General features: G+C 36.8%; 3 protein-coding genes across 4 annotated transcripts; 1 reads left to right on the top strand and 2 right to left on the bottom strand.

Moving 5' to 3' along the window:
- Positions 1–4,258: 4,258 nt before the first annotated feature.
- On the top strand, positions 4,259–5,477 carry LOC120008071 (F-box/kelch-repeat protein At1g80440-like). Its single transcript, XM_038858582.1, has one exon. The coding sequence runs from the start codon at positions 4,392–4,394 to the stop codon at positions 5,454–5,456; it is 1,065 nt and encodes a 354-aa protein (XP_038714510.1). The 5' UTR covers positions 4,259–4,391; the 3' UTR covers positions 5,457–5,477.
- A 1,745-nt stretch (positions 5,478–7,222) lies between these two features.
- LOC120007519 lies at positions 7,223–15,246 on the bottom strand. Of its 2 annotated transcripts, none has more exons than XM_038857786.1 (5): positions 15,113–15,246; positions 12,867–14,067; positions 10,436–11,364; positions 9,966–10,022; positions 7,223–7,788 (listed from the first exon to the last, which is right to left on the bottom strand). In XM_038857786.1, the coding sequence occupies exons 2-5, from the start codon at positions 13,864–13,866 to the stop codon at positions 7,546–7,548; spliced, it is 2,229 nt and encodes a 742-aa protein (XP_038713714.1). In that variant the 5' UTR covers positions 13,867–14,067; positions 15,113–15,246; the 3' UTR covers positions 7,223–7,545. The 2 variants fall into 2 exon arrangements, with proteins under 2 accessions (XP_038713714.1, XP_038713715.1); XM_038857787.1 differs by lacking the exon at positions 7,223–7,788 and adding an exon at positions 7,813–9,714.
- Positions 15,247–16,348: 1,102 nt separating this feature from the next.
- Positions 16,349–25,280, bottom strand: LOC120007694 (protein MLN51 homolog). Its single transcript, XM_038858088.1, has 11 exons — positions 24,079–25,280; positions 21,718–21,820; positions 21,482–21,636; positions 20,490–21,346; positions 19,921–20,032; positions 18,549–18,671; positions 17,835–17,890; positions 17,705–17,753; positions 17,401–17,613; positions 16,881–16,970; positions 16,349–16,786 (listed from the first exon to the last, which is right to left on the bottom strand). Exons 1-9 carry the CDS (start codon positions 24,669–24,671, stop codon positions 17,577–17,579), a joined length of 2,085 nt encoding a protein of 694 aa, XP_038714016.1. The 5' UTR covers positions 24,672–25,280; the 3' UTR covers positions 16,349–16,786; positions 16,881–16,970; positions 17,401–17,576.
- Between the last annotated feature and the right edge of the window lie 197 nt (positions 25,281–25,477).

The following is a 25,477-nucleotide window of genomic DNA, read 5'->3' as shown; positions in this document are numbered from 1 at the left end:
TTCTTTTCCTTTCCAATCTTCTTATGCTAGAAAGAGAAGAAAATGGAGCTAGGTAAGAGCTTACCTCAACATTAATTACATTAATTAATAACTTATATCACTCAAGGCTATTTTAATTTGTACATATTTAAGAAACTACGCAGCAAATCCATATATAATTACACTTCATGTTAAATACACATATTGATTTCTTCATAACAATTCAATTAACAAACGATAATAGTATTCCTTCCACTTTTCGTGGTCAACAAGTAGTTATTAATTTAATTAATTAGCTAAGTTTAGACCATTATTCAGAAAGTTAATTAGTTGATTTTAACTTTTTAAGCAAGAATGAATGACAATAATTAATAGATTGATATATCATTGACCTACGTTACAAGGAAAGAGTACTATACATAACAAGGAATATTTTATGGGTAATTTTATTTACACACCATAAAAACATTATCTTTACACCACTTTTTAATTTTTTATAGTTTACATAAATATATTTGTGTACAATGACATATTAACCCTCAAACTAAAAATTTAAAATAAATAACTTTTACATATTTCATCTAAATAACCATTGAGTTTCTCTTGTCTGAAATTAATTAAATATTAGTCTTCTATTTCATCTAATGGCTAAGATTTACGATCAATTCATCACCTCTTAAAACTGTTCTAGGTTTCTTTTTATGCTCTCTTAGTCTCTTATCACAAAATTGGTTCTCGATCAGACAAGGCAGGCGACCACGAAGGCCGATTCTCCTCATGGACGACAACCACGACGGACGACCACTCTCATGTCCGACGTTTTGCTCTTTCTTATGAGGTTGGTTTGTTACCTAAGTGATAAGCCCCTTACCACAAACCAGGATCATTTAACTGAGAAGAGCTGATTGCCATGTCGAATCGCAGAAATCATGGTTGTACTCACTCCTCTCGCACAAGCTTGAAAAAACATAATTGTCTCTCTGAATCTGAAAAAATTCCAACTAATTCCAACCAATATTGAGTTGTAGTTAATTTGTGTGTAAAATTAACAAACTAATTCTTAATATTTTACAAAACAAGGGGTTTTCGGTACATTCATCAAAATTTTGTGTGTAAACTTAAAATTTTTTTTTGTGTAAACTTATAATGTTTAAAAAGTGATGTAAAGATAGTAGATTGATGGTGTGTAGATAAAATTTCTCATATTTTATACATAATGGATATATATATATATATAGTTAATTTCTTCTAGATCCTTTGGCTCGATTAGACACTGAGAAGATGAATGAGGGCGCCTGCAGTGGAATTTGCAGGCAACAGATTATTGACCGTCAGATCTGCTTTAAGTGTGGGACCCACACATTTTTTTATTTTCAAAAAAACAGATATGACGGGTGTAGTGGAAAATTAAAGGGATTGTCTGCAGGCACCTTTAACTCTTGAGAAGACAAGTCACACAGATTGTCAAGTGAATGAACAAATTAACAAATTGCAATGCAATTAAGGTATAGTTAATTGCCCCTTAATTACTTAATTAAACAAAATTACGTAACGTACATATTCTTTAATTTTGAATTAATCATATAGAAGTTCACTTAACTATATCATTCATTGAATCCACAAATAGTAATGTAATTAATGCCGGATATAAGGTAAAAAATGCAAATTTGATGAGGGAAATTTATAGATCAGACAAAAAAGAAGAAGTAAACTTATATATTTTTATTCCGTAATAATGTATTTTTTTAATTCCGTAAAAGATTTTCATGTACTTAAGTTCGTTTGGTTTGTTTCAGTTTTTTTTCTTCGTTTTCTATTTCTATTTTCAGAAAACATCGTCTTTTTTTTTTTTCCTTTTCTATTTTCAAGTGAATTATTGAATTCATATTTTCTGTGTTTTTTTAAATAACAACCAAACTTGTTTTTCATATTATTTTTTGTTTTTCAAAAAATGAAAACAAAAAACACATGAAAAACAAATATACCAAAGAGATATTAAATTTTACAACTCTATTTAAATACCTAATATTAGTCAAGATCAAGTACTTACTTATATTTCAATCTTATCGATTGATTGGCTATAAACCAATTGAGCTTGATTTATGTGACTTGGACCAAACTCACGTATTATTGGCATGACCCCACACGTTACACAAAAAACGAAAACAATATTTTAAATAAGTTTTTACTTTTTTTTTTAATGGAAATGTGAGTCACGGAAAAACATTTTTATCATCACATGATGAAATAAATAAAATTGGATTAAAAAGTCAATGTTGATCTCGTTTTCACTACTTGGTACAACTTGTTAACCATTGTTCTATAATCCTATCCTATCCATTGAATCATCAATGATTTCAACTCCTCAATCACTATGAAGTAGGGCTGATCAAAAATCGTTCAGACCTCGAAAAAACTTATCAAACCATCAATAATTAATCGATTGATTGGTTATTTTTATGTCAAAAAATCGATCATGAATACCCCTACTATGAACCCTGTTAGTCTATTACAAAGTTTTATAGAAAAATTAGATTAATTTTAGCAACAAAACTAAGAGAATTGGGAGTAAAAACACAAGATTTTAGCCAAAGAAAAAAACAAACTTACATTGGATGATGCAATTGAAATTTGACGTATTTTCAGGAACAAAAGATATACTTTACCCGTTAAAACACGTGTAAAAGATATGCACAAACCCAATTGCACATAAATTGATCGCGACATTATGATCACAATTAATTTTTTTAATATAATAATATATGTAACTATACAGAAATAGAAAGCCGCTTTTTTTAAATATAATTTATTGGAATCGAATATTAGGCACATATATATCTAATCCATTTGATTGTCAATCGAGTCATCTCTCGTTGGTAAAAAAAAGAAACCCGTCAATTTGATTATAATTCTATAAATATGACATATATATTAAAAAATTAATTATATTTTTAGTAATTGCTAAAACTTAAATTTTGTATTTTTGTTCATTATTACTATGTTACAACTTAATTCATTCCAGCCCTATTCAAGTTGTTTTATATTTTGAGAGAAAAACTCGATTGCCGCAATTTTAGCAGTAAAGCTATAAGAATTGGCAGTAAAAAGGCAAGATTGTGGCTAAATTTTAGCAAAAAACAATCATTGGATTGGATGATGCAATTGAAATTTGACATATTTTCAGGAACAAACTTTACACATTTAAAAAAATATATTCTGACACGTATAAGAGATAAGATATGCACAAACCCCAATTGCAGATTCAGTGGGTACTCGTATTCGGAAAGATTGGCTGGAATTATTTCACCAATTCCACCAAATCTGCACCATTGAATGGTGAGATATTGTGTTATCAAACCCAATGCATTTATGCATTGAATGGTGGTGATTTGGTGGAATTAGCTGGACTAATTCCAGCCCCCCATCCCCTCGTATTCTTAGTTACAATTATCATCCCAAAAAACTATGTTAAATCATATTTAAATCATTTTGATGTTGATAATAATTTTAATACTAAAATCTAAATCTTAAACACTAATTCAAGACGAAACCATGACATAATATGAGGGAGATTGCAAGGGCGGACAGATAATTTTATGTCATGATGAACAAAGCTAAGTAGAGGTCTGGGGCGCTGTCTCGATATTTTTTTGGATTATTTATGAATTATACTTAGAAAGTACAAAAAAAATAACATTCAAAATCAAAAATTTTATAAAATAAGATAAATAATAATCCTTACATGTCTTCTTATTTCAAACATGAACACGATTTTTTGCAACAAAATAAGTTTAAACTGAAAATTTTAATAGAATCTTTTCTATAATTTCGTCTCTACACTAATTCCTAATTCTTAAATTGTAATATAAATGAAGAGGAATTGTAGCTAAGAATTGGAGCTCCCTCATCCTCAATTTGTCACAACTGAACTGACGGTCTAGAAACATTAGTCGCGACAAACCGATCTATTATCACAATTGATTGCAATAGCCAATAGACGGACGGTCTAGATACATTGGTCGCGACAAACCGATATATCATAACAATTTTTTTTAAAAAAATTGCAATAATAATATACAAAAATGGAAAGCCGTTGATGGGAAATCTACAGGCCCCCGCTGTTCCTAATTCCTCATCCTATGGACTCTCGAATATCTCTTTATCCTCACTATCTCAACCTTCTAGAATAATTCTACTTTTTCTTTTTTCTGTCTTGTTAACAAATTAATATTTATCAAAACCTCCACTATCCCCTATAAATACACACTCCTTTTCAATTCTCTCTCACAAAAACATATCCCAAGACAAACCCAATACCCCAAATCTCTCTTTGCTTCGGCGGTTTTGGTTCTAGTATTGAATCCTTGCTTGATAAAATAAAAACCTTTTTCTTCTTCAATTTTGAATCTTTGATGGAGCTGATTCCGGGTCTACCGAATGATATTGCTCTTGATTGTTTGATTCACGTTCAGTACGAGCAATTTCCCTCGCTTTTATCTGTATGCAGGGCTTGGAGGACTGAAGTTGAGATGCCGGAATTTCTCCGGCAGAGGAAAGTTACTGGCCAGGCCCAGATGGTCGTCGTGATGGCTCAAGCACGGGTCAACCCGGAAGATGGAGGAAACAAGATGAAGTACATGTTTAATCCGGTTTATCGTCTCACGCTTTGCGAACCGGAGACGGGTTACTGGTGCGAGCTGCCTCCGGCGCCCGGATTTGAGAACGGGTTGCCGATGTTCTGCCAAATGGTTTCCGTCGGGTCGGATCTTGTTGTTTTGGGTGGAATGGATCCGGTGACTTGGGAAGTCTCGAATTCTGTCTCTATCTTCAATTTTGTCTCCGCGAAGTGGCGGTGTGGGACCGAAATGCCGGGCCCACGGCGTTGCTTCTTTGGCTGTGCGTCTGATTCTGATCGGACGGTGTATATTGCGGGCGGTCATGATGACGGAAAGAACGCACTGAGATCGGCCATGGCATATGACGTGGCAAACGGTAAGTGGACCCCACTGCCTGACATGTCAAGGGAGCGTGACGAGTGCAAGGCGGCAATCCACCGTGGCAAGCTCCACGTCATCGGCGGCTACTGTACGGAGCTCCAAGGTCAGTTTGAGAGAAGCGTCGAGTCGTTCGATTTCGCCACGTGGCAGTGGGACAATGTACAAGAAGACTTATTGAAAGATGCCACGTGTCCACGGACTTGCTTGTATGGCGATGATCAATTGTACATGTGTCATGGAGGTGATGTGGTGGCACTTAAAGGAACGACATGGCAAGCTGTCTCTAAGCTACCGCCAGAGGTTTGCAACGCCGCTTACGTGACAACGTGGCAGGGGAAATTAATGGTGATTGGATCGGAGAGATTCGGTGAGCCCCACATGGCTTATGTGGCGAATTTAAAGACATACACGTGGACAAGAATAGAGACTCCCAAGAAATACTCCGGGCATGTTCAAACTGGTTGTTACTTGGAGATTTAGTAGAGATACGGCTTTTGTTTTTGAAATAGCATGGACAAATATGTTTGCGGTTGAAATCGGATCTTGAACACACATATGTCTAATTCAGTTGACTCCCAACTGAGTCTCCTTTCGTTGATGATAGAGATTCCGGCTTTGTTTCTTGTACAATTACCTCTTCTACATATGTATCTTCTTTTTTTTTTTTCCTTTCTTGGAGTGTGTTTGGTTGTGAAAAATGAAATTAGTGTTTGGCACTAATACAAAATGTAATATAGAGGGGGTTTTTTAATCTGAATTATGGGTTTTATGTCGTTTAGTATGAACAATTAGTCAAGTTTGGCGTTTTTTTTTAATTATTTTTTTTGCTTTGATGATTGGATACTTTGATTTGTTCGTCACTTTGTATATGTGTCATTTGGCATGCGGCATGCCTTCCATTGGTCATTTGATGAGTAACTATTTAATGGTTTGAGTAATTATTTAGTGATTCTAGACTAGACTTCTGCTACATCACGTCATACGTTTGATGAATGTAGAGGTGATTGATGTATTTTTTGAAATTTGAATTGCGAATTACTTTTATTTTCGTTCTCAACTATCTATATATTATCAACAAATTATTCGTGAATTGACATTATTCTATTGATTTTGTATGCTAGAACCATGGAATATAAAAGTGAACATATTGTATGCTAAAACCATTGAATATAAAGTACAAACACGTCTAAGTCAAAGAAATTAATAGAGAATAGCTTTGTTTGTGTCTTCATTATCCTTCTGCCTGGACCCCCAATTTTGGGCTTAAAATTGTTATTATGAGTTTAATAAATAGAATTTCTGGGACATGTCCCCTGTTTTCCTCCCACGCCAATATGTAGGTTACCATGTGCTTCTGTCTTTATTTGACGGTAGAAATAAATAAAAAGAACAACAGAAAAGGAAAGGAACATGGCTTAGGAAGAGGTTGCTTGTGACTTGTCATCTTCCAACTTGGAATTTCAAAGCACAATCCTTTTAGACTAAAGGTTAGTTATATGGTCATTTATGAAAAGATGTGCTTCAATTATTAGTCCAGCTGTAGAATTGACTCTCTTAATACCTCTTCATGGTTATGATGTCGCAATTGGAATAATTGGAAGAGAAATATGAATATTATTAGTTTCATGTAACCGAACTTATAGATAGGTTGATTGTAAGACAAGCATTTGGTGGTGAATTAAGGGTCAAGTAACCAATATAGGCCTCTAAGAATTAAGATATTGGATACTTTCATTTTCTTTTTCCTTTTTTTTAATTTGTTTCAAAATTTTTTATGGCTAAAATATGGGCTACTTCCGGAATGTCAAGCCGTCGAGCCAATCACTTGAGTGATAGCCTAATGATGAATCCCTCTCAAGACAAACCGTATAAAATCGGAAAGGTCTTAAGTTCGAATTTCATTGGGAACTCTTGTGGCCATGCACTAGATTTTGACTTAACTTATCATGTTGTCAGGTGAAAAACTTCTGTGTGCACAAGTTTGACATCCCTAATTTAGATTTCATATTGATTGTCCAAAAGACAAATTTACTACCATTCTTGATTTAGAAAAAAAAAAAAAGAAAAAAAAAGTGAACGCCGAGCCCCTCTAACCGTTTGGAACAACATTTATGTTTTTTTTTTTTGGTCTTCGCCCACAAAAGATGTCTGAAATCTAGTAAGCTCAATACACAGTGGGCCTACTCACAGGTGATTTCATGGTAGAACTAGAGCTCAGTGACCTCAAAACTAAGAATAAAAAAAAGTTGTCCGAAATTCAAATATATTCCAAATAATCCACAGAAATAACAGCATATCTGGCGCCCAATGAATAGTGGGGGAAAAGAGTTCTAAAAATGCTTATTTTTCCCTCTAAAGTCTAAACATGCGAACAAGTTGAACTATTGACAAACAAAGCTGAAATCAATAAGGGATGTGATCAACCAAGAACATTTTCATTTATCAGAAAAACAATTACGCTCACTGTTATGTCAAGCAAACAGGGCGAAGCCATCCAGTTTCAGGGACTCAATATCACCTGTTAAATCCAATACCAATGAAAGAATCAATGTGTCCAGCCGTAGGGTGGTCATTTGATCATGCACTTGTAAAGAACTGTTGAAAGTTTCTTGTACATGTGCCGCTTCAAGTACATAGTCTCTACCTTTTTCTTTCCTTCAGTCCCCAATTGCTTCCTTGCAGATGGGTTCTTGAGCAAAAACCGGATATTCTGGGCAAGAACTTTGGTTCCTGGTCGACCTACTGGATGAAGAAGCCCCGTTACATTGTGCGTCACAATTTCTTTTGTTCCTCCAGCATCTGTTCCAAGCACCTGAATCAGAGAACCAAGAGGTGAAAAATATCACAACCTGTATTGTTCCACAAGTGATTCATCTTCCAAGACTAGTAATAAACAAATTATCCAAGAGTATGCTTAACAAAGAAAGATTCAAAATATGGAATTTTTTGCAAGGGTAAAGGAGACTCTAATATTTTTTTTCTTCAATCATCAGAACCTTCCTGACAAGCACCTTGTAGCTTGGTTGCCTTCTCTCAAGCATCAGACTACTGGGTTGCTTATGGAAGTCGAGGCATGTAAAGCTGAGATTCCTTTACACGTAGAACCATCTAGCTTCAAAGATTTGCTTTCAGTTGATTGTTTACAAGAGAATAATCCTTGAAGATGGAGCACATTCTTCTCAAAATACCAAAAAGTAGAGACCATACATCATACAATTACTCCAGTCCAATATAGGATTAGAGGTTCAAACCACGGAAGCAAACATTGCCGCAAAGTGGGAGATAAAACTGCTATATTTATAATCAGATTACCAAAATAATATGTCAGTTTAAGCCAAGATGAGAAGACAGCTACTTAGTCGCTACAAGGTATATAAGGTCACTACTAAACATTTCCAGGGCCATATTTACTATCATTGATCTCGAAACATCATATTAACCAAAAATCCAGTAGTTTTGACAAATTACAAGATCCCTTCCACAGTTTCACATTCTCTGTTTGATCTTCTATTTTGGTAAGTTTCCACCCTAAAACCTACTCACATCACCGTGGTCATGAACTGATGAAGTTGGCCAACATAGCATATTTGGGAAAATGATGGAGCAATCATAGAATGCCACTATCTATTTGATACCATGACATATTCCTGAATTTTTAAACCTTCACCATCTCAACAGTTTGCCAACGACTCTAGGTTGAAACTTGAAACAGAACCAAGTACATCGATCATACTAGCATCTCCATAATCAGTTTTACATGCAATACTCGTTGAAATATCATCTAACACATTCTGAAGTCCATCCAACATTAACCAATTCATTCCCTCAAATACTGAAGCTTAGAATCCATAACATGACCTGAAGGTTGTACATGTTTCCTCTTTCAATATATCCCAACAGGTTTTTCATTTTGGAGGCAAGACTAATTTGAATGAAAATGCAAACAGAATCTAGAAAATGAAGACTACGGAACAACCAAAATTGATAAGATATTTGATACAGACTACCAAATAGTCCATTTACTTTTTGTCATCACCTAAATTCTTGGAGAAAAATATTGTATAGCGATCAATTGAGGGCCAAACAAGTTGCAAGATTTTTATCCAACAAGGCCCATGTATGAAATGAGTAATTCACAACTTCTACATTGTACAATATTAAATTCATATATCTAGTCTAACTAAGGGCAGTCAAAAGATGGATATGTAATGCACAAACGCAGATACAGAAAAATGTAATTACACAAACACAAGCACATACCTTTGATGGAAGCATTCACAGAAAGAAAAGATGAAGCCCTCAGACTTCAAGGGAAAAAAAAGGGCTCTTCTGAAGACAAACAAGTCATGGACGTATACTCACTTGGAAGCCAAGCTTAAACTAGCCTCCCATATTGGGACAGGCTACATTTTTTGAGGTTAGCAAGTGTTACGCACTCATCCCACATCGCCTAGATGTGGAAGTGAATTGCAATATGCAAGGGAGGCCAAACTCCCTAACAATCAGCAACCGGTTTTCCAGAGGTTCTGGGCCCGTGGGCTGATGCCCATGTTGGTCGGATATGGGCCTGCAGGGGGTAAGTTGCTGGATTGGGCTTCCCGGGCCCATTATGGGGTGGGCCTAGTGAGAGAAATCCATGAGGACAAGGGCCCAAAGAGAACAAACTGCTGATTGTTTGGGGTGGGTGGGCTGTTTCTTAACTTCTTATCAGCAAGGCAATCATGAAGTGGATATTCAGTTGCAGCAGAGAGATGGAAAGAAGGTTCACATTTTGCAGTTCAGTAAAATGTTGGCTGTTGAGGAAATGCAAAAGACTTTGATAATTACACCACAACAAAGGTTGCAATTTGGATAAGAAGACAATGGACTATATTGCATAAGTTTTTAGCAAACAAGCATGAATTCCCCATGCTCAAAAGTCCAAAGTTGAAAAAGTTAATTTCAGTAGAATAACAACATATAGGAAGAAAATAAGTTAAGATGTCTTACAGGTAAACCAAATGCCATTGCTTCGATCGTCACTCTCCCAAATGTTTCTCCCAGGCCCTGCACACCAATTTACAATTTACTATGTGCTTTCTAATCCAATAATTAAGTAGTAAGCAAGAATGAATAGAGAAGAATTTATAAGTTATCAAGAGATCAGGTTTCTTTGATAATGTTAGACTAATATATTAATATTTTACTCATTTCTCATCACACTAGCAGAGCAAACACACAAGAACAAGAAACACCCAGCCATAATCAAGTTTAGAAATGGAAGTTAAGCTACTTGTAATCATTCATTTTCAGTTCCTAACTAGCTCATTTGAACTATATGCACATGATGCCACACTTCAACCTTAAGGCGTTTGAACAAGGAAGTCAGGCTACTACCAAAAAATTACTCCTACCATTGTTACAAGAAGAATCAACAAGAAAACATTCTTGAGCTGAGAAGATATAAGAAGATAGACCACCTGGGAGTTAATCACATAAACATCTGCCGCAGAATAAAGTGAGGCAACACGTGTAGTTGCTGGTGTCCAGAGAACTGACTTCGACAAGTTTGAAAGTGGGGACAAAAACCCTAAAATTTCTTTCACATAGGGAACCTTATTGCTTTTGGATCCAACTGAACCAATAAGGATTTTAAGAGCCTGCTCCTGCTGCCCTTCACCACTAGAGAGCACTTTCCTTCTTGTCTGAGTACCACCAAGGCTCAAGTCATCTGTGTCGTCAACATAGGTAAAGGGACTCGATGACCTTAATACTTTCTTCTTTCCTGCATTCAACCCGTGGAAATACTCTCCAGAATTGGGGAATTCATGTAATGATTTGCCCCCATCATTCGATTTCTCTAACAAAGCTCTTAGATGGTTCTTTGCTGCTCTTAGATGATACTTTGCTGCTAGGGAAGATTGGTTTTTTCCTGAATTTAATGGTACCTTTATTTTATGATCATTGTGGAGTTCTTGTTCAACAATCTGGTGTGCTGCTTCAAGAAGCAAGAGCTGGCCCTTTCCAGGGTTTATGCTACTGAGAGACATCACAAGCATATCATTATCTGTCAATCCCATCTCTTTTCTAACTGAACTTCTCAATAACTGCCTTTTCTCCAGCATTTTCTCAGGGGTAGAAGATGGGGAGTTTAGGGAACAAGACATGCCAGAAACAAAAGCCAGTTCATCATTAACAGAAAGCGGAACAACCGCAGGCTGATATCTTAGCTTAATATTTTCCTCTTTGCACCAGGTTAACCACTGTTTGGCCTGAGATTCAGAAAGAAAAACCAGCATCTTCACTCGATGAAGTAAAGGCTTAGCCCGGTCAAAGTACTCATTTCGATTTTCCATGAGCCACCATACAATTTGGCTTCCACCGGCAGGAAAGTGAGCAATGTAGTTATCTGTAAAGAAAGTAAAAAACTTAAGGCTATACCACAACATAAACTCGAAAGTTATAAAATAAACTTCCAATAAATCACTCATATATACACTATCATTTCATCAGGAAAAATGGAAAATGGTAAACAACTCGCCTGCACGAAACTCCCACAGTGGGTAGGGTTGGGGACAGACATAATATATGCAGACCTTACTCCTACATAATATGTGGAAAGACTGTTTCAGCAATTGAAACTGTGTGACCTCTAGGTTGCACCACTGCAACTCTATCACTGGCCATATGTTCGCCTTTAAAAGGTAAACAACACCCGTGCACAAGGCTCCCATAGTGGGCAAGAACAGGGACATGCAAGATGTACAAAGAGCTTATCCCACATATTATGTGGAGAGACCGTTGACAGGAATTGAACCTACGACCTACTTGCAACCCTACCACTAGCCACTTGCTTGCCAGTGGAAACTACAAAATAAATTAGCAAAGTACAAATAAACATATTTTTGGAAATACGGAAAAGTTTAAGAAGATAATGTGATTGTAAAACTCACACGGAATATGAAGCATTCAAGACGGGTGGCAGGTGACCATTTTAGAAGTCCCTACTATGATGTTTAATTTCACTCGGTCTACTGTTCAATTGGTAAGTTTGAACCAGAAAATTTATACCACCAAATTCCCATTGAGTAATTTTAGTTGCAAGGCAAACTACGAGGTCATTGTGGCATACATTCACAGAAAGTATGAAAACTTAGCCAAATGTGCTAGCTTTCCATCATTGGCTTTTCACCGAAAGAGGTAGTGAGTGATATCTTATAGAATGTCCAATAGAATACTTGAAGTATTTGGATCATCTTGACAGTATAAATACACATGATGAACAATAATGTGCAATGTAAATTTTATCAGCTCACTATTTTGAAACCATTACAACCACTAACATCAGTCAGGACAACCATAGATATGAAGCATGTAAAAAGGTACACAACTCCCGTGCACAACGCCACCACAGTGGACGGGATCGGGGACAAGCAAGATGTACACAGAACTTACCCCCGTATTAAATGAGAAGTCGTTGTTTCTAGAAATTAAACCCGTTACCTCTAGGTTGCACCCCTGCAACTCTACCACTGGGCCACAAGCAAACTAACATGAATCATGTAAAGGAAAAATATCGCGAGTTATAGGTAAGCCATCACTTCGCAATGAAATTATAGTCCTCAAACATACAAAATGTCAGATACGGAATGATCAAACACCACAATGCAAGCAATTCCTTAACAGGAATAAGACGTTCAATTTAGCAACGTGACTTTCGAAAAGAAGCAATAGACCCAAAAACTAGCATAGGTCACTTTAAAGCTATATATGTATGAAGTGGAAAACCATATTCTGCAACGGATTTATTTTATTAATAGACCGGACAAAACCAGCATTCTTGTTTTAGGGTAAATGGTCACTTTCAAAGTACAGGGCAAATACGAAAGGCTGACGTCAAAAAGATCTTACCAATCCATGATGCACATACTGCTGATCCAGCAATCACAAGATCCGCCTTCATCGCAGTTTTGAAACTAAGGTCTGCTTTGTCCTCAAGCACTTTGATTTTTCTTCTGGAAAGTTCCGTCATCAACCCCCCTTTCTTACTAAGAACTACAGCAGAAACAGTGGCACCACAGCTCAAAAGCTCCGTCGCCAACTCCATCATTGACAGGGGAGCTCCAGTCATTGAAAGTTCGTGGAATATTAGGACAAATTTCCTAGACCAAACAAGATGAGCAAAAGCCCCTTTCCTATCACAGGTTCCGGACCGCTTCGCGGGACTCCATTCAAGAATCATGTCCTCTGTTGACCCAAATGGACCAACAAGCAAACCATAGGTGGTATTACTCTTAGGAATGTCTGGTTCCTCCACCTCGGCATTCTCGCTTCCAACTTCCTCTACAGCCTTATGTCTGCTCCTCACCTTATTACGTAAAGAGCGCCTTGTTTTTCTACGCCTTTTCTTTGAAGTTACTTTCCGTTTAGATGAGTTCCCACTCTCATTCTTGGACAAATTGACATCTATCCTTTTACTATCTCCCAGCTTTATTTTATTATTAGTCTCATTATTTACAGCCAGAGAACTAAAATTGGCAATCAAATCCCTTCTTTTATTTGTTTCAGTATTTGAAATTTTATCTTTATTTTTACCTCCAAAACCCAGAAAATCCCCCTCCTTCTTTTCACTATGAGCCCACCTGGATTGGACATAAAACCCAAGATAAGCCCAGAGAGTAATCAAAAGTAACCAATATACCAGTCTACTGCTCCGAAACCAGTGAACACCACCTCCACTTCCACGCAATTCTCTTCGTGGAGTTCGGCTTGTATTCAACCTTCGAAATGGCGGAGAATTTTTAGGAGTCGATTTCCCAGAATATGTGGGCTTAAAGCTGCCATCCTGCCTAAAAGATGATTGCCTAACTACATTACCCTGCCAATCTCCTCTGCCGATACTGTCCTCCATTTGTTTCTTGACTAGATTACAACACCAAAAGCTTAATTCACATTTTGCATTACATCATTTCCGAAAATCAGGATAACTAAAATACCTCGGTTGTATGGACTCCAAAACATTTAAAAGAGATCCTTTTCCAGCCTTTATAGCCCCAAAGAGTCCCAATTACACTTCAAACAACAAAAAAAAATGCTGCTCAATGAATGAAACCTGAAATGACCAAGAAATTACAATAAGCCACAATAAAAAAATTCCACCACTTAGCGAAGGTATTGAAAAACAGAGGAAATCAGCAAAATAGAACGCATGCGTTTAATTGGTAGAGTATGGATAAAGACTTAAATAAGTAAATTCCTGGTCCTCGGGGGTATAAAATGAAATATTTAAAATATGAAAGTTCACTATATTCTTTCTTCCTGCATTTCCTTAGAAACCAAACAATGCAGCATGCAGAAAGTGATATAAGGATCAAGACATCAAGTGTGACACTTTCCCAACAATGTAGCATGCAGAAAACATATAAGGAACACAGGAAGCTAACACAAGTAATTAGCTATGTTAAGAGAATCCATCCTCTAGTATCCACTCTAATTTCTCTCTTTCATTTATTATAACAGCAGCCAAATAAACAACCAAACTAGATGATTAAGAAAATGAACCTGACTTCCATCTGCTATGGCTACTCAATCTACAGATTCTTATTTTCTTTAAAAATTTCCATTCAGAAGGAGGCAAGTGAAAACAACTGAAGGAGAAGATAGTGGTACTGCATTCGTCATCATTTTTAACTTGAATGCCCTTCCTTTCCGAACAAATATTTAGCAACAACACGCAACCTAAAGTAACCAAACGACCAAATACGAGCCACTAAAAGGCAGTTTCATGGTCGCTCACGCCAGCGCTTGAATCATAGTTTAGAAAGGCTACTCGATCACGATCCTAATCAAACAACGCTTCACACTTCTAATACACAGACATTTTCATTTTCCTACACTTTCTCAGCAACCAAACAGAGATCAACAGCAAAGAACCAAAGCAAACCACCAGAAAAAAAAAATACTCATGTCACTTATAATCCATCGCAATCAAAAACTCGATTAAAGTAAGTTTCAGGGTTACTAAATTCAAGGAAAAACTAGAAAATAAAGCTCCAAATCCATAGATCAACAGATTTAGCAAGAGATCAGCTCAAATTTAGCAAGAACAAGCATGCTATCGAGATTTGAGTAAGTGTAGAAGAAGTTAGAACTAGTACCGCTGCTCACGAGTCTTCTAGAGAAGAGAGAGCATGTAGCAACAGCCATAGGAGATAGAGAGCATTTTGAAAAGATGGGCACCACAAACGCACGCAGTGAGAGTAATGAGAGGACCTTAGAGAGAGAAACGGAGGAGAGAGAGGGGAAATGTCCAAAGTTTTGAAGAAAGAGGGATGACACGTATGTACGAGTCAATTCGTGCGAAAAAGAATTTGGAAATTATAGCATACAGAGCGGTGCAGCGTACTTTCCATGTTACCTGCTTCATTGATAGTGATGTGGTGAGTTTATTCTGTCGGTGGCAATTATGTTAGGCTTTAGGATTATTAAAATAAAGTCGTATAAATAATGAGAAATAAAAAGAATCTATTTAAAATAACATAAAACAATTAAAATTATTTCTTTCCAAGATTCCCAATGTAGCCTTCTCTTGAATTCATATATCACATCAAAGCTTCAAATCTTCAATTAATAATTGTGACAATGAAGCTCTCAACTGGTGCTCCTCCGCAACAGATATTTCCAATAAATCACACAAGCTTATAGCAGCCACAATATTGTAAATTTATTGGCGTCAATAAAATGTATTGGGATATATTTTGTTAATGTGATCGGACCAACAAAATATATTAATACAATGATCTAAATTTACTAGCTTTATTTTTTATGTGATAAAGGTACGACCCAATATATATTTTGATGTAAATATGAGTAAATTTGTTATGGCGCCCGATAAACAAGCAAACATCGGGCATGAGAAACTTCATTGGCCCACGTTTGTTCCATTAAATTTGGGACAATAAAATTGCATCATGGTATTATTTTTAGAGTGCCTATTAAACAAGCCAGCAAAAATAAAATTGCACCATTAGAGAGATTATTTTTAGGGTGTCTATTAAGCAAGCCAGCAAAAGCCATCCATGCCCCCCCTTAAAGTCACCCCATTGTAGCTACCCGCAACATACGTACAGAAATTATAGGCTGGTCACCGTATTTGATGAATCTCCTTCTTCCTCCTCTGTCCAGTAAACTACAAGAAACTCTAGAAGGAACAAACACTGGTAAACTGAACCATCCAAATGCTCACCTGTGGATATATTAATCTAACTTTTATAGTTATGAATAGTAGAAGAAACCCCTGTTCTGACTAAGAAATTAGAGACATGATTTGATAGGAAGATGCATGAAGAGAGAAGCTTTTATAGCAAAATCTAAATACTCTACAAAAGCAGATGCATGAAGAGAGAAGCTTTTATCATATGAAAATTTCATCATAAAAAATAGAAGGGACAATTATCAAATCACACTGCAAGCATTCCATTGCCTCAACATGCCATAATCACCTGGATACAACACAACCAATTAACATTTCAAGGATATCGGACGAATAACACGACACTTTGCAGTATTCTCAGGAGTTGGCCGGTCGCTAAGAAATCCCATTCACAAAGGAATATTCAAAACAAGACCAATACTTATGTCGCAAAGATAACATCAGAGTTTTCGTTAACAAAAATGCAAAAAATTATCCGCTTTCAATAAAAACACCTAAAACTCTGGTTGATTCCGCATATTAATTCTTGCTCTTCGACATATCCCCAAATATATAGTTTCAGAAGCAGCCCACATCACATTTCTTAGAAGCTTCACCAAAAACCAAGCAACAAGAAAACCTGGAGACCAGTCAGGAAATATCAGAAATTTGTACACTAGCTGGCCATAAAACTAATAGTATCAGAGCGTATCTTCTAAGGTGCATATTCATACCGCATGATTAAACAATAAACTACCACCCGCCAAGCCACAAAATTACGATCTTAAATTAAGTGCAGCACGAGCATGTGTTTGATTATATAACTGCAACAGCCAAAATACCAAAGGAGAACAAGTGAGACAGAGAAATCTAGTTAGGAGAAAAAGGAAATGTTGACAACACAAGCATACATGCAGAACAAGTGGATGAATATAAGAACAATTAAAGGGTCTCCAAATTTAAAAAGGGATTCTACATTCAATAGCTATAATCTGGAGAAAAAAAAATTCTTAAAAACACTCTTAGTGAAGTGAATGAAAACAACAAGCTCTTTTTTTAGCAGCGATGAATATGTGAACATCCTTTAAAGCCAGAGTACGAAAGCAAAATTAAATCAAAGATGCAGGAATTTTTTCCCAAAAGCCATCCCACTAAAACTGGAAGATGATACATTTCAAATTACACAAAATCTTCTAGCACAAAATAAATGAATACATTATGTGAAAAATCAAATCAGAGGCCATGAGCAATTACCTAAAAGATTATGAAACATACTGCAGCCCAAAGTGCTCCATAACAGTGTCTGGAGAACACTAAAGGCTTGGATCACCAACAAATCACAGTAACAATTTTTGCAACACCCAAAAAGCCAAATGCTCAACTGAGCAGACATTGATCTTTATCTGCTTATTCAATAGGCTTCATCCGATTTAAGAATTGGACTGGCTAAAGTTCATCTCCGAGTATCTGCAAGAAAAGAAGGGACAATTCAAATACCTTGCATAAAACACACAAGTATAACAGCAGGGGGTTCACTAAATTAAGGAGGTCAACTTACCTACGAGGAGGCTTATTTTGTTTCTGCCCGAAGTCATCATTCACAGACTCTGCAAAAACAAGTCAAATAAGGAAATACATAATAATATGACCACTGATGAAGCTTAAACCAAATTATAGAAGAGTCTTACCTGGCCTCTGAGATGGATTCCAGTCATTATTAGGTTTATTAGAATGATTGTCATTGCTGCAAACGAACAACAATATCATACTGATTACTTCCTTATAAACTAAATAATTTATGAAAAAACAGAAAGCTTACACTCCAAAACAGGCGGCAAATTCCATCAGCTAAAAATACAACCTACCGTATCCTCTACGCTGCAAATGAATGAATCATTCTGATTTCTCAATGGCTATATAGAAAAGCTTCTTTTTTTTATAAACTAAAAAAGAAGATGCAAAAAGGTGGACACGGATCCCATCAACAAAAAATGTACTGATGACATCCTCCTTGCTGTTGTTTCTTATAAACTACAAAATTCATTAAATATTGTTTTGAGTTTTGACTAGAATCCAGAAACACCAAGATTCTAGTGCCAAAGAATTCTTGAAATGATAAAATGGATAAACAAAAGTATACTACCAGTCAAAAAGAAAACAGCAAAGACAACCATAATGCATAATCAAAACAATATTTGAAATTACACCCATTTAGGTATGCAATGCTTAAATATAGTAATAGCACAGATTTCAATGAAAGGGGAAAGTAGGACTTCAATTGGAAAATCCTTATTCATATTGACATTTATATGTAAGCACGACCAAAAAAAAATGAAGAGTAACGCAAAAGGCACAGGTAATACTGTAATACACAGTGGATGTGAAAGTAAAAGACAACCAACCTTGTGGATCCCATGGAAGATGTTTGTCCTGATGGGCGAGCATGATAAGCCCCATCAACAGCAATATAAGGGGGACGATAAGTAGCCCCCAAAGCTCCAGAAGCACCAGCCAAAAGAGGTAACCTAACAATTACAAATGAGGTTATAACTACTCTCTGATAATAAAAAACTTCAAGAATGAAGAAATGATTGCATAGGGTTTAGCAGGGTAATATAAACATCAGTAGAGAAGTTTACTATTCACTCCAGTTGTTCCTTATAATTCATTGGTTCCAGATCCAATCCAAACCAAATTGAACAACAGTTGGCTTAAAAAATCAATTTATCTGTTTCATGTGATGTTTTGACTTCTACTAGCCACCAACTCCCCAAATAAAATAGAAATAGTACATATCACCAAAACAATGTCAAAGAAACTTTACAATTTCCATTTCTATTAGACAAGGCAAACGATCAAACTTCTGTTGCATTTTGCAGGAAAATATTCGCCCTGACATCAATGGCCATATCTTTGGATAAGGGCCATGCTAATTAATGCAGCTGTATGCCCCTGCCCTAATCCCACACAACAAGAAGGAAATTCTCTGGGCTTGAGCACCATGTTGAAATGTTATGTAAATTAGACCCCATAGTGACGCCCCCAATACTAGCATTAGTTGGGCTCATTGCTTCCAGTGGGAGTCGATGTGAAAAAAGGTTGAACTCTAAATGAGATTTTCTCTGCTGACCAAGTAGAATCTTTGGTCAAGTGATGAACACTAGTTCTTTTCAAATAATAGATTTATGTTCAAAAGACTGAATCAAAGTAAAAGTTCCATAGTTCGATATTGGATACAACAATCTAGTATGGATGAAAAAAAATTAGAAAAAGGTATCTATAAAAAGGGTACAAAGTTGGTACCAGAGAAGATACAGCCCCAAGTGGGTCAAACCTCTTGACACAAACACCAGTAAAGAAGGCAAAACAATTGTGCTTAAATGTAAAAGAAAATCACTAAATAAGTTGTCTTCACATTCTACAACAATAGCACAGAACAAAAATCTTCCATTGGAATCTTATCAAATAGGATAAAGGCACAATCACATTTATTACATCAGCTATTAGATCAACGAAGACCCTTATAATTAAGTTTATTATAGTTTTCTTATCATACCCTACAAATCAAATTGCGTTTCCGTCAGATTGAAGGTCAAAGAAACTTTAAAAGAGTCTGGAAACTTCATTAACTATGTATTTTATGGAAAACAGCAAATTTTCATTGTGAACATCCATGAGCAACATACTGATTCATCAGGATTCGGAATATAAGATGATTTAAAAAAGATACGAACTTATTAAAAAAAAACTGTTGGAAGGACAAAATTAGCATACCACGTCATTTCAGAATTTCCCAAACCATGTGGATTAGCAACATATCCAGGAAACGCCATGCCAACAGCAGGAACTCCAATACCACCAGGATGCTGGCCCCCAAATTGCATAACTGTACACATATGAATCAAGACAAGTAAATGAATAAACTTAACACAGGTAAAAGAAGGAGAGAAGAAAAAGCAGAGTCATGGCAGATAATATGAACAGTTCGAAGTAGCCCAATAAATAAAATTCAAGCCGTTGCCAACAAATAAACCAATAAGCCACGGAATGATACATTAACTTAAAACAGTTTCCAACACACCAAACGATAAGCCATGGAATGATATGCTAATTCATGGAGGGGGAGAAAAAGACAAAAAAGAAAAAAAGAAGAAGCTTGTGAACATTCTATCAATTTACAGAAAGAGAGAGGGAGGGAGAGTGAGATCCTAACTGCCTCACATATTAATTGTCAGAGAAATGAGAAAATGTGGATCCCCATCAGAAAAATAAAAGGTGCAAGTGTGCAACTCAAAAGTCAATGGTCATTCATTACAAGCATAAATGAGAACCCAACAATTTACCTGGGAGGAAGGCTGAGGTTGCAGGGAAGTCTTGATCACCGCGACCCACAGCCATACTCCCTGTGGCTCCCATAACCTGAGGCTGAGCTCCATTGTACATGAAAGAGCCCCGTCCATTTCCTTGAATATTGCCTTTGGCCTTTCCTACCACTTCAAATTTTGATTTATTTGATACTGAGGAAGATTCCACTTCCCCAGGTTCATATGAACTCATAGACGTAGCAGTTTTTGGAGGAGAGGATGCTTGAGATCTGCTACCAGAGCGCTGGCCCAACTGCTGACCAGAAGCTTGTACAGAAGGTCGGCCTCGGTTTTGCATAGTACCTCTGTGAGCAGTATGGGGTTGCATTGGAGAAGAAAATCTGGCTTGGTTAGAAGATGGTGATGGTTGATAGGTCATCTGTCCTTGAACAGCCACACCCCTACCCTGAACCCGGGACTCAGAAGGTTTCACAGTATTGACCAGTGAAGATCCAGATGGCAGCGCCTGCAGATTTGGCAAAGGCTTACCGGCTGCCCCATTCATGGAGTCATTAATATAGAGCTTCTCCATGCCAACAGAATCAGCTACTTTGTTTTTCCGAAGTAATGCGTTGGTATCTTGAACTGAAAAGCTGCCATCAATTCCAGTAGGGCGATTGCTCCTGCTGGTACTTCCCGTTTGCACATCTCTTTTGTGTGCAAGGGCAACATCCTTATTAGAAGACCCTGAAGGGAAAAAAGGAGGAGAAGCAGAACTCAAACTAGATGCGAACACTTGTTTTCTAGCAGGAAGAGGTTCAGGTTGAGCATTTGATGTGGACGTGAAGGATTTTCCTGAACTGGTATGTGAAGTTCTCTCCACAGGCTTTGCATATCTAGTACATTAATTGAACAAAAGGTTAATTGCTGAGGTGACCAAAAACATGAAAGAAAAATAAGACAAATGGACAGGATTAACTGAATGGAACAAAGCTATATGCAACGTACAGTACATTGTATTTGGCTCATACCTTATGGGTCCTCTCCCTCTCACACCCTTTGGTTGGTTCTGATTCCTATTACTGTTGTTGTACACTTTAGGCCTATTTCCTCTACCATACACATGATCTGGACCTCGATTTTTACCACGGGCTTGATAACCTCGACCTCTAGAAGTTCTCCTTCCCTGAATTTTCCACATATTAGAAATGCACATCGATTGTTTGGTTGGGGGGGAGGGGGAGAAAAAAGGAAAATAGAAATAGACCTCATCATAATGCCTTTCCTGGATAGACACCTCCTCAAACTTATCATGCCCCCATTTCCTGTCATCTTTCGACTCCCACAACTTTCTTCCCCCATATGTTCTCCTGAATAAAGTCAATATCAGACGCAAGCACTATGCTTTTATAGATAGCAGACTACAACTTGAGTACCAATAAAAGTACAAAACACAAGATACTTGTAGCGATCTCTAAAAGAACGTTAACTTAAATGCCATGCAAATTGGTTCTAGACCTTATCTTCAAAAGCACATTCTACACAATATGGCCTGGACTCAAATGGCAAAAGCAAAAAAGCATATGACCATGTATCCCAAAATAACCCATTGTTCTTGGGCTTCTCACTTTCCATATGATCCAACATATGGCTAACGAAATTAAAAGCTATTACTCATCTTCACTCCTAGTCCTAGAGATGCATTTAAAGCCCAAAATCATTAGCCAAACCAATGACATGTAGAGTCAGAAGCAAATCCTAAAAACACAATCTTAAAGAGAATAGGAGAGAAATAGCCACGAACAAGAAAAGCAATCTTAGGAAGAGCCTTAAGATTGATGGGAATGGTGTGACTTGGTAATGCGAAAAGAGTGAGAGCTCAAAGCATTGAATTTTGAAAAGGAGCTAATGGAAGAAAAGTCTTGCCACTTTTATCCATTGCTTATCTTTTAAACCATTCCGAAGGGAAAAAAAATAAAAAGGTATCTAAGGATGAGTAAAAATCTTTTTAAAATGTTAAAAGGAATGACTATAAAATATAAACCCCAAAACAAGAAGGATCCATCTCTACCCGTTCAGAGGAATGATCATAAGCTAAAGCAGGAAAACCTTAACTAAGAGATCCCTAAAACTGGACAAATGCATGTATTTGTGTGCACAAATGTAATGCTGTACTAAATCATAAGTGTTCGGATAAAGAACTCCAAGGCAGAGCCAGATGAAAGATAAATCTCAATCTAACAAGAAGCTGTAATCATGCCTTGAAAAATACCATGCAGCATTGGAATATAGAATACGGGACAGCAAACAGACCTGCTCCCCATCTGCTAAAGTGAACATTTTCTAAGGCCACAAACCAAAGAACAAATCATCAAATGGGCAATTGACCATAAACTGAGGCAGCATTATAAGGACCATTCAAGAGAATTTCTAGTCAACACAATGAAATACCAGTTCATGAATGTGCAAGGAGAGATAATAGTTAATCTACGGGATGCAATCATAAAACCCTACAAAAGAAAGCAAGCACTTCAACTCCCATACTTCCTAATATGCCAATACGTACTTACATGGAGTACAGGATCACGCCATGTACTAAAAGACCAAGGGTCCGATTGGTACACCATTTTAAGTAGCATATATGCTACTTGTGCATCAAACACCAATTTTGGTGGACAATTCTGATATGCTACTAAGTCGCATTTTCAGACCATTTTAGGCAACATTTTGAAATGCTACCTATTTGAACAATTTTGGGACCATTTCACTTTTGTTACTAAACTACCCTTGACTTTTCCTTGAATTCTCGGAAATACCCTCATTTTCACATTAAATAAATCATTAATTTGACAGGTGTAATTTTAAAAAAAAATTACAGGTGTAAAAAATAAATAGATCATTAAATAAGAAATAATTTTTATTTTATTTCAAATATGTAATGTAATATGTAAGAATTTAGACAGTTCAAGAATTACTTGAATTGTGGAACAATTAGATATTTAGTTGCTTATGTTTGCCTTCAAGGTAAAATGCATAATACCCTGTACATAATTTGCTACAGCATTTTAAACAACATATATGCTACCATCATAAATTGAACCAAACCGTCTCAGCATTTCAAACAGCATATATGCTACCATTTAAACCAACATATATGCTACTTTCAAAATTGTCCATCAAATGGACCCTATAGAAGTAAGAACTCATTTTTTTTATCTGAATCACTAATCTAACAAGTGTAACATTAGAATTCCTTGGATAAATGATTAGCTAGCCCGACAATTCTTAACTAAAAGTTCGAAAACAGTATAGGAAGTTCTCAATGAAGTCTGTGGTTAGACTTAATAGTGACTTCTTGACTCACTGCACCGAGCACAATCATCTGAAGGATTGCTTCCATATGACGTTTATAATTCAATGAATGGAAACTCCAAATTTCAAAACTAGGCAATGCAAATCTTAATTGAAGTAAGAAAGGCAAAAAGATCAGCATAATATCGCACCGCAGTACATACAAGCAAAAATACAGGATAGCAACCATGTATCATTCAAATAGTGTCTAAACTACATAATAACCAAGCCATTTACCCCCAGACAAACATAAAACCCACAAAGATAGCAACGATACCTGTGTCTACCAGCAGCATTGTCCCTAAAGCGATCGTCATGCATGTAAAATGCACCAGCAGTTGGTACAGCAAAAGGCTCATTCTCCTTCTTGTCTTCCTCTTCCTCAACGTCCTCTTCCTCAACATGATTCCCCGCAGGCACATCTGCTGCAACCTCCTCAGCATTCCTCCTCACATTACCTTGCATCTCATTGTCCATACCCACATCCACAGCATTAGCATCACGCCCACTGCCAGTACCAGCACTATTTACTCTTTCTTCACTCCTCTCCTTACCCTCCACAACTTCTCCCTCCCCATCAAGAATCTCTTCCTCCTCTTCTTCATAGGCCTCTTCCCCTTCTTCATCTTCTATGTACTCTTCCTCATCTTCCACATATTCGTCTTCATCATAATCTGCAGCCCCACCCTGACCATCTGATTCATCCGAATGAATTGGGGCCTTACTATCCATCCTGGGCTTCTCCTCGCTTACTTCTCTTTCCCCTTCCTCATCATCACTGGCTGCTTCTCGCCTACGCATGGCCAGTGAACGCTTTGCATCTTCCGGATCACTCTCATACTCCAGGTCCTCTTCCCCGTGCGAAGCCATTACTAAAATCCCCAAAAAACAAACTTCCCAGCTGAACGCACACAAATTAAAAACAGGCGAATGCCGTGAAATACCAGTCACAGCCAATTCAAATAAGTTAACGAAAAAAAAACAACCCTAAAATATGAACTTGCTCAAAAATCTAGCCCCATTCGTGAAACTAAGTTACCTGAGCATCAAACAGGCCCTAAACCCGAAACTTTCCCAATTTCCAAACTGGTATCATGAAAAATCAACACCGTCGAAAGCCCTAATAACCCAAAATCTCGAAACACCAAACGCCAATTCAGGAAATCCCAGAATGCTAAACCAGCAAAAGAAAAACCCTAATCACGGAATCCAACGCCCAGTCCATGATAAAATCACAGACAATCGTAACCCTAAAAGACAGAAATTGGAACCAAATTAGGAACTTTGTGGTCCTCGGTCCAGAAGAACCCCTTTGGAAAACCCTAGTTATTTAGGGGAACAGATTTTTCGGTTTCTCGACTGCGTCATGAATGAAACCATAACGACTAATGTACGAGAGGTGGTTTAAATTGAAGAGAGTCGATATTCTATGATCATCTGGGTTAAGGGAGTTCACGGGTATTATATTTACTTGTAGGCTTATAATTGGAACATCAAAGAACTGGAAGTTCTAAAACACTAAGGGCAGAGCGGAAAGATGAATTTTCTATGCTAGAGAAAATGTTGTAGGAAAAAAACTGAACTTAAAGCTGTGAAATATGCTGTGAAGTGTTTGACACACATATAAGCTGACGCTAGCGGTTATGCTGTAAAATATGTTGTGAGGTGTTGGCGCA

The sequence above is a fragment of the Tripterygium wilfordii genome, chromosome 10, assembly GCF_013401445.1.
Source record: "Tripterygium wilfordii isolate XIE 37 chromosome 10, ASM1340144v1, whole genome shotgun sequence".
NCBI lineage: Eukaryota > Viridiplantae > Streptophyta > Magnoliopsida > Celastrales > Celastraceae > Tripterygium > Tripterygium wilfordii.
Note: the sequence above shows the minus strand (reverse complement) of the source record. Positions and strands in the feature narration are given on the sequence as shown.